The sequence below is a fragment of the Microcaecilia unicolor genome, chromosome 9 (genome assembly GCF_901765095.1).
Source record: "Microcaecilia unicolor chromosome 9, aMicUni1.1, whole genome shotgun sequence".
Taxonomy (NCBI): Eukaryota; Metazoa; Chordata; class Amphibia; order Gymnophiona; family Siphonopidae; genus Microcaecilia; species Microcaecilia unicolor.
The window spans coordinates 124093497-124109651 of NC_044039.1; the positions used below are offsets into that span (position 1 = coordinate 124093497).

A 16155-nucleotide genomic window follows, 5' to 3' on the forward strand; every position below is an offset into this window, starting at 1 on the left:
GGTATCTGATCAGAAGCCAGTGAAGTGACTTGAGGAGAGGCATAGAGACTGGTTGCACTTTATACTAATAGATATATTGAGACAAATTTTTGAGAATAAGAGTCCGTGTCATTAGGGGGCTAATTCTATAAAGGGGCACCTAGTTTTAGGCACTAAGAAGAAGGTTTCTTAGTTTACTAAAGAGGAAAGTAAGTACCTTCTTTCCTTTATAGAATATGAGTGTAACAAACCAAATACACACTATAATTTAGACATGAGCTTTTATACCAGCCATAGAGCTAGTGTAAATGCTTTTGCCTAGATATCTAAAAGATGCATGCAAATTATAGTGTTCTATAATTTACGGTCATGATTGTAGACCCCAACCATGTTCTTCCCAGACTATAGAGAAATCAGAAGTAGGAGAACAAAATCCTCACAGATAAGTACAAGCAAAAGTGGTGTGAGGTCAAATGAAAGAACCAAAGATTCCAATACTGTAGATATTTGATCTCAGTTTATTCATAAAATCACAAAAAATAAAGGACAATCCAAATTTCAGTAGATCAGTAAGACAGCAGAACGAATGACTTGACATGGCTGTGTTTTGACAAGGATATGTGTTTCAGGAGTCAAACAGTTTTTACCCTGATACTGCCACACTTGCAAAATGCCAGTCGTTCTCCCGATTAGAAAGTGTGTACCTTTTCTTTGGTGTTTATAAACACAACTGGTGTTTTAGCATTGAAGCATGCGTGAGGGTAAACTTCATTACAAGTAATTGGAATGTTGACTCCTGATGTAGTCATCCTTGCCGAAACTCGGCTGTGTCGAGTCTTATTTCTTGTGCTGTTTTACTGATCTGCAGGTGTTTTGATTGTCCTTGGACTCTTTGATTCTTTTATTTGATTTTGCTCCACTTTTGCTTGCCCCACCCAGACTGTGTCCATGTGTACACTCACCTTCAAACTATGTGCCATTGCATTTAGGTAATATGTTATAGAACAGTGCGTAGATGGAATATTGGCATTTATACGCATATGTGCTAGTATTTTGGTGTCTAAATATTGGCATTCTGCTTATAGAATTGTCCTCCATTTATGCCTTAAAAAATCCTTTAGCCTGTGAGATGCCACCAGCCTCTTTGTTAGTTCTATTGCCAGTTCTAACATCCCTGATGCAGATTTTTTTTAATCAGATGGTTTTCTTGCTTTTTATTTATGGAACTTCTATTCTTTTATATTTCAGGATATATTGTACCTCACTCCTCTTTTATATCTGATCTTAAGACTTGTTTTTTTGAGTTAGCATGTCTATCAAGAACTCTTCCTTAGTGGTATTTTCTCTTGTTTCTTTTCTCTGCCAGGTTCTTCCCAAATTGTAACTCCCCCCCCCCCCCCCCCCCATTTTCTTTATTCTGTCTTTGCTGCCTTTTGTAACCTAGTAATATTGTTATTATAAATTGCTTTGCTGCATTTCTTGAAAGGTGGTCTGTCAAGCAAATAGCCAAGGGCAATTTAGTTTAGTTTAATGTGGCTACCCCTCAGGAACTAAGTGGAGACAGAGGAAGTCCTGAGGAATTAAGCACTGGGCACAGGCCAACATGAGGAATGAGTTGAGTTTTAAATGGAAAATTGCAAAGGAGGGGGCATCTTGAATGTTAGGTGAATGATTCAGAGAAATCAGGAAGAGAGAGCATAAAAAGCAGGAGAATCCGTGGTCAGTGCAAGTATATAAGAAGGTGTGAGAGTGGAGAGAATGAGGTGGTACACAATGGAAAACTTAGGGACCAGTCTCCTGAACTCTGTAAATGCCACTGCAAGCATACTGACATAACACATACTGATTGCCTGCATATCTATTTAAAGTGGTTAACGTGCATAAAGTAGCTTGTGATAATGTTAATACAGCATCTATGCTAATGAAGTAGTGATATTCAAAATTATTCAAAATAACTCATTGCCTGTTAGCACAATGAGAAAGAAACACATGTTTAACACCCCCCCCCCCCCACTCTAAATGCATTGTAGATCAACCCCCCAAAATTAACTGTTCCTCAGGTGGGGTGCTTAAACTTTGGGTTGTTATCTGCATATATGTGCATACTTCATTGTTTGTGGTAGTGCATGCCTCATTTGCATCTCATAGAACATGATGGCAGATAGAGACTATCCAGAAGGCTATGTGGTGGGCTCATTGACTCCGACTGGTCAGCTATACGGTTCCTTCTTCCTTAGAGATTCTGTACACTGACTCTGTACTTTCTTTGCTACATTTCTCACCAATTTGCATCTTTTCTTTGAAGGTGTGAATAAACGTCATTAAAGGTGAGACGGTTGATACAGAGGGGCATAATCGAACGGGGATGACCATCTCTAAGAGCGTCCGGTGAAGGGGCGGGGAAACCCGTATTATCGAAAGAGATGGGCATCCATCTTTCGTTTTGATAATATGGTTGGGGACGCCCAAATCTCAACATTTAGGTCGACCTTAGAGATGGTCATCCCCAGTTTTCGGCGATAATAGAAACCGAGGACACCCATCTCAAAAACGACCAAATCCAAGTCATTTGGTCGTGGGAGGAGCCAGCATTCATAGTACACTGGTCCGTTGACATGCCAGGACACCAACTGGGCACCCTAGGGGGCACTGCAGTGGATTAACTGATGCACTAAGTGAATAGAAAACGGCATGCAGTGGTCACTACCACCTCCCACCCCGAAAAGAACAACTTTAAAAACATTTGTGGTTTTTTTTTAAGAGTATGGGTGAAGGATGTCCTTCGCTATGCCTCCGCGATGGCAGTTGAGGACGTCCTTCGCTATTTATTTAGATTTTGCTCACACCTTTTTCAGTAGTAGCTCAAGGTGAGTTACATTCAGGTACACTGGATATTTCTATACCTCCGTCCCTGCAACGGCAGTAGAGGATGTCCTCTGATATGCTTCCGTCCCTGCAACGGCAGTTGAAGACGTTCTTTGCTATGGCAGTTGAGGACGTCCAAAATGTGGATGTTTGTGAGAAGGACGTCCATGCCTGCTATGCCTCCGACACCCTCTCTATTTATTTGGATTTTGGATCACAAGTAGCAACAGTGGGATTTAAACTGGCCACCTCTGGGTTGCCAGACCAGTGCTCTAACCACTAGGCCACTCCACTCCCTTGAAATTTGGCCATCCCTGTGGGGGAGGGGCAGTTGAGGATGTCCAAAATGTTTGAAAGAAGGACGTCCACGCCCTCGTTATGCCTCCGCTGACACACACATACCCCCCCCCCCAAGGGACCTGTATACTGCCCCCCCCCAGGAATGGCCAGATTTCAAGGGCGTGGAGTGGAGTAGAGGAGTGGCCTAGTGGTTAGAGCACCGGTCTTGCAATCCCGAGGTGGCCAGTTCAAATCCCAGTGCTGCTACTTGTGATCCAAAATCCAAATAAATAAAGGGGGTGTCGGAGGCATAGCAGGCATGGACGTCCTTCTCACAAAAACATCCAGGTATGGACATCCTTCTCACAAACATCCACATTTTGGATGTCTTCAACTGCCGTCGCAGGGACGATGGAGGCATACCAAAGGACATCCTCAACTGCCGTTGAGGCATAGAAATATCCAGTGTACCTGAATGTAACTCACCTTGAGCTACTACTGAAAAAGGTCTGAGCAGAATCTAAACAAATAAATAGCGAAGGACATCCTCAACTGCCGTTGCAGGGACAGAGGTATAGCGAAGGAGGTCCTTCACCCATACTCTTAAAAAAAAATTTTTTTAAGTTGTTTTTTTCAGGGTGGGAGGTGGTTAGTGACCACTGGGGGAGTCAGGGGAGGTCATCCCCGATTCCCTACTGTGATCATCTGGTCATTTAGGGCACATTTTTATGGCCTGGTCGTAAAAAAAAAAGGACCAAGTAAAGTCTAACACATGGGCGTCCTTGACCAATAATGGAAAAAAGAAGGGAGTCGCTGACGAGCACTTGGGCAACTTTACTTAGTCCATTTTTTCTTACGACCAAGCCTCAAGAAGGTGCCTGAACTGACCAAATGACCACCGGAGGGAATCGGGGATGACCTCCCCTTCCTCCTCCAGTGGTCACTAACCCCTTCCTACCCTAAAAAAAAACTTTTAAAATATTTTTTGCCAGCCTCAAATGTCATACCCAGCTCCCTGACAGCAGTATGCAGGTCCCTGTAGCAGTTTTAGAGGGTGCAGTGCACTTCAGGCAGGAAGACCCAGGCCCACACCCCCCCCCCCCCCACCTGTTACACTTGTGGTGGTAAATGTGAGCCCTTCAAAACCCACCAGAAACCCACTGTACCCACATGTAGGTGCCCCCCTTCACTCTATGGTAGTGGTGTACAGTTGTGGGGAGTGGGTTTGGGGGGGGTTGGGGGGGCTTAGCACACAAGGGAGCTATGCACCTGGGAGCAATTTCTGAAGTCCACTGCAGTGCCCGCTAGGGTGCCTGGTTAGTGTCTTGGCATGTCAGGGGGACCAGTGCACTACGAATGCTGGCTCCTCCCACTACCAAAGGGCTTGGATTTGGTTGTTTCTGAGATGGGTGTCCTCGGTTTCCATTATTACCGAAAATCGGGGACGACTATCTCTAAGGTTGACCTAAATTTCGCGATTTGGGCGTCCCCGACTGTATTATCGAAACAAAAGATGGACGCCCATCTTGTTTCGATAATACAGGTTTCCCTACCAATTCGCCGGGACGTCCTGTGAGGATGTCCTCAGGAAAACATGGGCGCCCCTTTCGATTATGCCCCTCTATGGGGCCCTTTTACAGAGCGGCAGTAAGCCCAGCACGGGCTTACCACTCGCTCTTTCAGGATTGCCGCCGGCCCAACGTAGCTGCCGGCAGTAGTCCCACCCCAAGCACGCGCCATTTCCGGGGGGAAAAGAAACCCCCGGAAATGGCTTGCACGGCATTAATTTGTTATCACCAGGTTAGCATGGGAGCTCTTATGGCCACCTCAATGGGTGGCAGTAAGGGCTCCCTGACACATGGCCATGCGGTAAGAGTAATGTGGGTTACTTTCCCATGAATTGTTAGAAGTGCAAAACCATTTCACAACTGTTTTGTGCTGAAGACCTCTTACCATTTTGGTTGATTTCCTCTGGACTGACTCCAGCTTCTTTATGTCCTTAGCAAGATGTGACTTCCAAAACTGAACACAGTAGTCCAAGTGTGGCCTTGTTTGTCTGGATATCTGCTCAGGTAGAACACCAGCTCAACCCTTGTCTCCCATCCCTGGGAGAGGCCAAGAGAAAGAATATCGCACACAGTTAGTTAACTGGCAAAAGCTTTTGAGAACAACAGTCTCAGCCGTTCACTTAACAGCAGTGAATTGACACCTGACTGGCTCAGCCCATCCTACCACTCTTGCCCTTTTATTGAAGAGCCTCTGACAGATGTTGCATAAATCAACAGGCCAGCAGTCCAAATATTGTGAAGAATAAAGCAATAACAGACAACAGTTAGGTGGTAAAGTCCCACTATTGTAATTGGTAAACAGATACTGATTACATATATACGTCAAATTTTGATTGCATGTGTAGTTCAGGGATATAAAAATATAAGTTCAGCTTTGTACCTTGTTCCTGTTTAGTTTGCACAAGAGATGTTTACAACTTTTAAAAGCTTTCCAACAGCTGAACAGGATATTTGCCACATATTGAAACTTGTTGAAATTCTTAGTTCACTTTGATGGGCATAATTGAATGGGGCGCCCAAGTTTTCCTGAGGGCGTCCTCGCAGGACATCCCCGTGAAGCAGCGGGGAAACCCGTATTATCGAAACAAGATGGGCGGCCCATTTATTTCTCTATCCATAAATTTAACCCTTGATACTCTTCTCTAGACGGGGATTCTCATAAATGTTTTCAGGGTCTTCAGCCTCACTAATCTTCTCTACAGGGGTAATTATAACCACCTTCTGGCTTCTCATACCCCTCTCAATACAGCCTAATATCCTTTTAGCTTAGCTACTGCTTTGTCAAATTTCGCTGCCTTGAGATCTTCAGGCACTATCACCCAAGGTGTCTCTCCTGGACCATGCACATTGGCTTCTCCCCTCGTGTTGCATATAGCTCCTTTGGGTTTCTGCAATCCGAATGCATCATGCTGTACTTCACAGTAAAAGTGTTAACGTCTGATCATTTGACCAGTCTCCTAGCTTCATAGATCACTTCCCACTGTGCATACTACCTCCAGGGTTACAGGTCTTGTGTTGTCCACAAAAAGCTGATTTTTCCTTCTAACTGGTGATATTGTTCACAAAGATATTAAACGAAATCAACTCCATGACTGACCATTGAGACACTTAATTACTCACCTTTCTTGTTTTCTGCCTGAATGCTGTTACCACTACCTGTCTGTCAGTCAAAGAATTTTTAATCTGCTTGACATCCTTGGGACTGTCTTCAAGTTGTTCAGTTTATTTATAAGCCTCCTATGAGGAACTATATCAAAGCCTTCGCTAAAATCAAAGTTCACCACATCTAACATGTGCCCTTTATTGTCTGGTCACCCAGTTGAAGAAATGTAATTCTTTTGACATGACCTGCCTCTGATAGAACTGTGCTGCATTGGATCTTGTAAAACCACTGGGTTTAAAACTGTCCTTTCCTTCAGCAACGTTTCTATTACTTTTCACACCACTGAGTTAAGTTGAGGCTTATCAGCTTGTAGTGGTCTTCATTGTGGTCAATAGAAAATATACCATACAGCAGCTAAGATTTAATGCAAAAAATGCAGTATCATGTATTTGGCCTGGAAGGGAGCAATATAGTGTAGAGGGTGAAGTTGTTCTGCACATGAAGGAAGAGCAGGATCTGGGGGTGATTGAATCTGTTGATCTTAAGATGGCCAAACAGGTAGAAGAGGAGATGGCAAAAGCCAGAAAGATGCTTGGTCGCCCAAGGAGAGGAATAGCCAGCAGGAAAAAACAAGTTAACAGTATAGTATCTCTGTATCCGTCTCTGATGAAATCTGATTTTGGAAGACTCTGTGTAGTTCTGAAGACTGCAGCTTCAAAAGGTTTACAGGACAGAGTCGATCCAGATGGCAACTACTAAAATGGTCAGGGGTCTTCATCATAAAGCATATGGGGGCAGACAAAGGTCTATGTATATATACTTTGTAAGAAAAGTGAGAGAGGAGATATGTTCATGCTATAAAAAAAACAGGAGCCAGGCCTCTTTCAATTGAAAAGAAACTGAAACTAGGAGTCCTAAGATAAAGGCAAAAAGGGAAAGCTCAGAATGTTTCAAATTCCTGTTTAGATCTGTTTATGTTCTCTTTTGACATACTGTTCGTTGACATTCAGTGTAAATCTGTAATTATTGATCAGTTTACAATAAAAAAACCCTGAAATAATTATAATAAAAAAAGGGCTAACTCATTGGTACACTTTTCTCACTTGGATTTTGGCTTCTGTCCTGTCCTGGGTTTGTTCTTCTCTCTCATCACACTTTTAGTGTGTGCTGTGGTAGACATTCTTCCACTGTTTTCACATTATCAGTCAGTGTACCTCAGGGCTTTATCTTGGGACCTCTTCTTTTCTGTCTCTATACTTGACCTCTTAGTGTTCTGATCTCGTCCACAGTTTTCAGTACCGTCTTTACACTGATGGACTCCCAGATCTTCCTCTCTGCACTTGAAATTTCACCAGGAATCCAGCCCCAAGTCTCAACCTGCTTGTCTAACTTTGCTGCCTCAATGTCCACCTGCCATCTGAAACTGAACATGACCAAGTCTGACCATCTTATCTTTCCTCCTAAACCCATCTTTCCTCTTCCCCTATTCTCTGTTTCTGTGGGATAATATTGCCATTTTACTTGTCTCCTCAGCCTGTAACCTTTTTCACTTTCTCTACATATATTTGTCACACTTCTAAATGGCCACATTATGAGCAGTAGTGTAGGCTATCCTCTGAAACAGCTTGGTTTAGGAAACAGGGACCTCTGTCGAGATCAAAGACTTTTCGAAGATTACCCTCATGGGATGACAAAATTCTTCAAATGGCAAGTTAAGTGAATTATGGAACATTGTGCCTAGTGATTTGAGATGTTGACGACACACAGAGACCTAACAATTTTGCACTCTAATATTTGTGTTGAAAGTGTTATGACAAATGTTCAATTTATTATTGAATATTAGTAGAGTTTTCTTTTTATGACCAATGATAGGACCATTTCCGGCCTGGAACAAGAAGAGTCACAGGGTTGTGGACAAGTGCACTTTGGGGTCTATTTTCTCCACTAATTTTGGATTGGATTGATTTTGGGTCTAACAACCTTAAAACAGAGCCAATCGAGCAAAATCCAGTTGGTCCAGTAATTTTAATTACTCCAGTATTGACTGGATAAATGTCAGGTCAGGAAATGCTAGGGAGGTAAAATTCATAGATGAAATAAACGACTGCTTCTTGGAGCAACTGATGCAGAAACTTGGATGGAATATGGGTGCATGGAAACAATAAAATATGTTTTTGTATGAAAATAAATTCAGAACAGGAATACAAGTTAATTTAAATGTTTTTTTTTTTATTTGGATTTTACTCATACCTTTTTCAGTGGTAGCTCAAGGTGAGTTACATGCAGAGGGCTTGCAATCGAAGGGCTCTGTTTACTAAGCAGTGTTATAGGCGCGTTAGCATCTTTAACGTGCGTTAACCATGTACGTGCATTAACTGTGTACGCACCTACAATATCTCTATAGGTGCCTACACGGTTAATGCGTGTGCTAATTGTAGGCGCGTTAAAAACGCTAACATGCCTTAGTAAACGGGCCCTAAGTTTGTAGCTGAGGCAATGGAGGGTTAAGTGACTTACCCAAGGAGCGGCAGTGGGATTTGAACCAGGCACCTCCAAATGTCAATACCAGTGCTCTAACCACAGGCCATTCCTCCATGCTACTCCACTAATTTAAAGCCTGTTGAAAGCATATTGTGATATGTCTCAGGGCAGTGGTTAAATGTACAAACTACATTCCTCTTACTCTTTTTAAACTGCTGTGGGTAAAAGGGAATGAGACTAGCCACTTGCAACTCAGGGGTGGTAGAGCATCAGACTGATAGTTATAATTTATTAAAATTTGATATACTGCCATTACAAACATGTAGATTACAGCGGTGTACAATTAAAATTAACATAGAATAAAGCTAAAATAAGAAAAGAATGCCAATAAAGTATAGAAAAGAATTCATACGTGTAAGGAAGATGGATAGGAGAGATGTAGGAGGTGAGGAAGGGCGAGGAGAGAAGTTGGAATTGGAAATACGTCAAAAAGTCTGCAGCAGTGACGACAGGGACCAGAGCCTAGTGAGAGGAAGTATAGGCTAGATTGTAAAAATGAACCTTCAGAAGAGATTTACATTTAGAAAAGGACAATTCTGATCTTATTTTAGGAGGGAGATCATTCCAGTGTCTGGGTACAATAAAGAAAAATGCTGAATTTTTTGTGGACTCATTGTGAGCTTTTCTGGAGGGAGGTAAGATGAGATGATGAGCGCCAGTGAATCTCAGACCACAGTTTGGGGTATATGGAATGATTAAAGAGGAGAGATAAGAGAGAGTACCTTAGTGAAGAGCTTATGGGCAAGACATAGAGTTTTGAAAATGATACAGAAATGGATTGGAAGCCACTGAAGTTTGGCCAAAAGTAATGAAGCTCGGTCATATTTCCAAGCTTTACACCGAGCCTTAGAACAAGTATATGTATTTTTTTGTAATTTTGAAGTATGTTTTTTTAGTTTTGGTTTGCTGAAGTGACAGTTTTCACATTTAATATGGAGGAAGTGGGTGCCACGGTGACAAGGTCACACATAGGCTCATCTGTGCGCAGGTTGCACCCTTGAGGAAACTTGCTTTGCTTTTTATTCCTGCAGACTTGTTGAGATCGCTACACATCGCTTTCCGGAATATTTTGACACAGAAGAAAAACTGCTTTCCATGACAAGCAGAATTCATCTGTATCGTGAACTGACTTGTGAAGATGTACTGAAAAGGTGCTGTGGACAGCCAGAAATTTCTATGGTTAATGTGTCATGTAGTGAAATAAGTATCATTTCAATTATTTGCATAGCATGGCCTGTATATACAGTTTTATATATGAACATTCTGTAGTACATCAGTGTGTGATTACAATCTTTATGTTTATTAGGAGGGAAATGCTGATACTGCCTTGGTGCTTGCTTGCATGCAAGCTCATTTTGAAGGGGAAACTCCTTGTGGAGTTTCCTTTGTAAAATGAAAGTGGCACACAAACCATGGGAAATTTTATATGTACTAGAAAATATGTGTAGTGAGTTGAAAGGCAGTCCTATGCATGCACTTGCCTCCCTCCCCTGGCCTAACTTCTCCCTTTTCACTAAGGTCAATCTGCACTAAGACAAAGCAATGTGAATGTGGAGAGCATATTGTGCATATTTCGTATTGGTCTAGTAAACTCTGATTTGCAAATGATGCATTCATCTTTACATTTATGAATTAGTGGTATGGTTTACTGTCTTAATATACAGGTTAAACCGTATCACATAGGTCCCAAAAGTAGGTCTTGTCTTGTTTTGCATCCATGTGAAAAAAAAGGGCTTAGTGTATTTAGCTCTTAATATGTTTCTGATTGTACTGAACACATCAAAGTAGTTTGCCACTATAACTTGTGATGTTAGATTAATATGTTAACCTTCTTTTTCCAGGATTGAGTCTTTGGAAGAAGAAATCATTTCTAAAAAAGTAAAACTCGTCATTGTTGACTCTGTTGCCTCAGTGGTAAGGAAGGAGTTTGACACACAACTCCAAGGAAACCTGACCAAGAGAAGTAATCTTCTGGCTAGAGAAGCATCACTACTGAAGTATTTTGCTGAGGAATTTTCCATACCAGTAAGTGCAGTGCCATCCTTTTCAGCAAGAGGTAATAAAATTGATGGCTGGGTATGCAGATTGTTAAGAGTTTTGTAAGGATGCGGTCATAGTAAGCAATTGAAAAAAAACCCTTTTATCCTTTTGCCAGTTATGTTCATCAAGTGTTTATACTTTGTATTGAAATGAACCCCATTGAAGCAACCAGATTAACCCATCCTGCTGGTCAGGCCCCTCTTTCTTTGCATTGCTACTATAAACAAGTGACAGCTATTGCAGTGCAGAAATATGAAATCTGTTTAGTTATGACTTAAAAAGTGTAAATCAATAACTGTGCTAGTCCCTAGATAATAAGATTTATCCTTTAGAGGTTGTCAAGTTATTTTAGTAGTCTCTTAATTACCTGTAAATTTCTCTTTTCATAGTATAGCTTTAGGATGGAACAGGCAGTATCTGTAGGCAGGTGCGGCCCAAGGCAATCTGCTGACTGACGTGAGGGAATGAGATACTGCCCTGCTGCCTCCCCCCGAATCCAACATCTTTTCATTCATACTCTCTCTTTCTCTCTCAACTCCTTCCCGCCCCCCTCCGGCCATGGTCTGGCATCTCCCCCCTTCCTTCTTCCAGACCCTTCCCCAAATCTACCTTCTTTTCTTGTTTTCCAAAAGTTTGCGGTGGCAGCGATTCCCATAGGCTGCTCTGCTATTGGCACTGGTCTCTTCTCTCTACTGTGGCTCACCTCTGATGAAACAGGAAGTTGCATCAGAGAGGTGGGCCACAGTAGAAAGAGGCAGCCGGTAGCAGGGCATTCTATGGGAATTGCTGCTGACTTTTGGAAAAAAAGGAAAGAAGGTAGATTCAGGGAAGGGGGTTGAGGAAGGAAGAGTGGGGGGAGATGCTAGACCGCGGCTGGTGTGTGTGTGTGGAGGTGGTGGTGGAATGGAGCGAGATGCCAGTCCTTGAAGCGTGCCGCCTGAGTGTCCCCACCTCTGCTGGCCTAATGGTAGGGCTGTCTCTGTATGACTAAGGATAAGGTGTTATATTGGCTTAGGCACACATCACTGTAGGATGCAGCAGGAGTATCCTAGTAGAGCTGTGTGGAAGGAAGATTAACTGAAGAACATGTATCCTCAATCTTGTTTTCTGTATGACCAGTAATATAGTTAATAAATGCTACAATTTATACTACAGCAAGAGTTGCTGATTGTAATCTGATACCAGTGAGCATGAGTGAACTGTTGCAAGCTGTGAGTAAAGGACTGAATTGGTACAGAGGAAGTGAGACCCAAGGGTTGAAAGTGACAGATCATGTGGGGATTTTCAGTTGCTGACATGGAGAAATTTTACTTGCTGAAGCTGTTGTGTACTCTGTTTGCTGTTTTATGAATGATCAGTCAAAAACTTTTCTCATTTCAATTATCTTTCCCATGTGATGTTTTACTTGGGAAGGCAGTCTAAGCAAAAATGGCAGCTGTGACAATACACGGGAAAAACCACAGAATATGACAGGTAGAGATTCAGTGGCAGCTCAGGAGTTTGTAGACCTCCAAGGAAACTTCTTTCTTTATGTTCAATTTATTGAAACATCTTACTGTGCTTGTACACATATTGTCTCTGGGTTTTAAGTATGCGTGCCTGGCCTACTTAACCAGAAGATTAAGAGTGACTGTTTTATTAAGACAGTACCTGTACAGGTTTTCTGTTGTTTGGTAGCAAGCATGCTAAACATTCTTTCAAATAAAACTGAACAAAAATTAACAGTGTCTAAAGTTATTATGCTGCAGTTTATTATTTTTTGCTTTAGAAAGCAGGAAACCATACTGTTTTTGTATAATTTTATGACATTTCTTCCTCTCTAGCATTCAGCCTCTGAAATAGTGTTATAATTTTCAGGCTGTCAGGTCTAGATGACATCAGGGATGATAAGGCAAATAAGGTGACCTAACCTGTTGAAGGGAAGAGTATGACTGCTACCTGAGGTCAGCGGAATCTAACCCATTTATTTGAAAGAAAATAGATTATTAGTTTAGAACTTGGTGGTTACAACAAATATGGTATGAGAATTAGATCCGGTGTCCTGTCTCTCTCTGTATTGCCAAGAACAACCACAGAATTTTCAAGTGTTTAGAATGCTGAATGTTCTTGGTTTTATTTAAAAGGAATGATAGCTAAAAGTGAATAATAAAATATTTAAAAATTTTAATGTAATAATTTTTAGCCTCTTAAGTTAAGCTGTCATCTATTCTGGTTTGCTTTCCCCTTTGCCATCTCTCACTTCAGCAGTAAATGCTCTTCTTCCTTGCACTGTTGGGTGATTCTACTGCAGGGATTCTTGTGTAACAAATGAAGAAGCTTTTTTTTTTCTGGTCTGAACAACTACTTGCACTGCCTAGTCTTTCAGCACATTAGGAACATGTTCAGTCTCACTCACTGATTTATATAAGAGCAGAAGGGTAGGAGAATGTCTGAGTTTGTCCCCCCCACCCCCCAACATCATTTTCTAAAGATTCCTGTCTCCTTCCTGTCAAATTCAGGAGTCATCCAACTTGTCACAAAACGCCTAGCCATCCACCTGGGGTAACCCAGCGGCCAGTTAGAGGGTCTATCCCCAGCACAGCTCAAGTTTGCCTGCACCTGCCGCTCGTACTCTACACTATCACCCTCCTCCTACCGACTGGGTCAGAACTGCCTCTGGGTGAGTCTCTCGTGCTTAAATTACCTCCAGTGATGATAGGTTACTGGAGCCACACTCCCAATGATCCAACAGTTCCCACAGACACAACACACAAACCACCAGGATTCTTTATCAGTCTAGACAGGCAGAATGAACAAATGTGTTTATTCTCAGAACTTGGAACAGTGGACAAAAAATGTGCAGCTAGCAAACAGTAACAAGTAACTGAAAAATGGATCAATTAGAAAACTAACTAAACATTTGCATATTTCCTAGAAAGTACCTGCGGGGATCATATATAGCTGTTCACCAGTTATCAAATATAACTGCTTTTTTTTTTTAAAGGGCTTCAGCAAAGAGCTCTCTGTCGCTCTTCTCCCGGGCTGAAACTGAACTCAAAACCAGTAAAGTCCACATGCGATGAGCTCCTGGGCCAATCAGAGCCTAGTCACAAGATTTCAAATATATACTGCTTCTTGCTTCCCGTTTGTGTCAAGCTAAATTAAAACAAAAACAACTCAGTTCTCTGTAACAGCTTTACAGCAAAGAAATACCACTTGCTGGCCAAATAGGAGAAATACACTTCAGAATATAATTAATGCAGGAAAATATCCAATACATTTTACAGGCTTAAAACACACTGTTTCTTCACACAACTCCCATAGGAGAGAGAGTCACAACCTGGGAGGTGCTCGGGTACCTGCCTAGCAGCCTGTCAAGAGGACCAGTTCAGCATTAGGCAGTCACTCCCCCCTACCACCACATTTGCTTGCTGAGCAGGGGTTTGGAAAGGGAGTAGTTAGTGGCTTTTGCTGAGCAAAAGCCTAAGTTGGTTCTTTTGTAACACTCAATGGGAGATCAGTTTTTGCATTGCAACATGAATTATTATTGATCAGTCATAGAGTGGAGTTAAATAAAGCTAGACAGTAACACCTGTTACTTGAAAACTGCGTACACTGGGTGTTCTTTTTTTTTTTTCATTTAAAAAAAGAGAAATGAACATCCCTTAGTTGTTCCAAGTGATTGCTATCATATCTGTGTAGTCTGGGAGGAGTGAAACTGCAGGACAGAAAGAAAGATACAGGAAACACAAACACTAGTAGCTGAATTTACAGAACAGGTCAGAACCTGTTAAAATTAGAGAACTTCCTGATAAGTTAAAGGGACTAATGTACTGAAAACAAAATATGCTTTCTAGTCACCTTCAGTCCTTACAGTGAAAGGGCAGTTGGGGGGGGGGGGCAAGCCGCCTGGTATAAGAGGCTTGGGAAGGCTAAGCCTTCCCAGCCAGAAGTTAACAGCAGGATCAACAGTTTCTCCGTCTTTCTCTTCCTCCAGACCGGTCTCTCTTCTTTGCAGTGCCCCGCGGTTTCTCCTCTTTCCCTCCCCCGCGCGACTCTCACGTCAGGCTGGGCGGCTGGCATCGAGTCCTCCTGCTCCCTTAATTGCTACCAGTAGCAGTAGCGATTGGCACCATCAACTCAAAACAATCTGTGCGCACGCGGGGGGTGGGGCCTATGGGCAGGTGCAACTCGTTAGGGGTGCTGCCATTCATTGACGTCTTCCCCCTCCCCCAACTGGTGCAGTGCTGCATGGGGTGTCCCAGCATCTTCCCCCCTCCTCGCTCACCCCAATCTGCTAGTCTTTAAACTTCGAAGCCTCCAGCAGCATCAGCAATGTGAGTGCTGCCTTCAGCCAGCCCCGGAAGCATTCTCTGTACAGCGTCCCGCCTACGCGGGAAGTTGTATAGAGGAGGCTTCTGGGGCAGGCAGAAGGCAGCACATTCATTGCTGAGATGCTGCTGGCAGACCTGAAAGCTTGGAGGCATGCAGGAGGGGGAGTGCAAAACCACACTAATCGGGGGGAGGACGGAGGGAGAACGATTCCAGCCAGACCAAAGGGAAAGGGGGGGGTGGAGAGAAGAGGATGGAGAGATACTGGCCCTGGGGTGGGAGTGCAGGAGAGAGGGAGAAAGAAGGGTGAGGAACATCATGGGAAGGGGACACAGGGCAGATGCTGAACTTGGGGGTAACAGGGATGGGAACACAGAGAGCAAATACTGAACATGGGGGGAACGGGGATGGGAACACAGAGCAAATGCTGAATATGGGTGGAATAGGGACAGGGACACAGAGGGGACAGGGGAGGTTATGGATAGGAGAGAATTAATAGTGAGTCAGAGGGAATGACAGTGGACATGGAGAGAAAAAAGTCAAATAGGAGATAAGCAGAAGATGGATATGGATGGGGAACAGAGAGAGGAGAAATAAAGATGGAGGGGGGAGAGACTGGAATGCATATGTAAAAAGAAAAGAGGAAGACACAGGCAGAAGGGAAAGAAAAGGCAGGCAGTGGATGGAAGGGGCAGAGAAAGCTTGCAGACACCATATGAAAAGGGGAAAGGGCAGATAGTGGATGGAAGGGGCAGAGAAAGCAGACAGACGCTGGATGAATGGGAGAGAGAAAGAGAGCAGATGCTGGATGGAAGGGAGAGAGTGAAGACGAGGAAAGCAGAAACCAGAGACAACAAAGGTAGAAAAAAAGATTTATTTATTTGCTCTAGAATAAAGTAGTATTGTAGCTGTGGTGATAAATAGAAAATGAAAATAAGGTGATCTTTTTGTTGGACTAATTTAATACAG

General features: G+C 42.8%; 1 protein-coding gene across 1 annotated transcript in view; it reads left to right on the top strand.

Moving 5' to 3' along the window:
* Positions 1-16155, top strand: part of RAD51B (RAD51 paralog B) — a 1398038-nt gene that overhangs the window by 80471 nt on the left and 1301412 nt on the right. Inside the window, exons 6-7 of the mRNA XM_030213870.1 lie at positions 9867-9986; positions 10677-10860. Coding sequence (XP_030069730.1) covers positions 9867-9986; positions 10677-10860 — 304 coding nt within the window. The remainder of the gene's footprint in view (positions 1-9866; positions 9987-10676; positions 10861-16155) is intronic.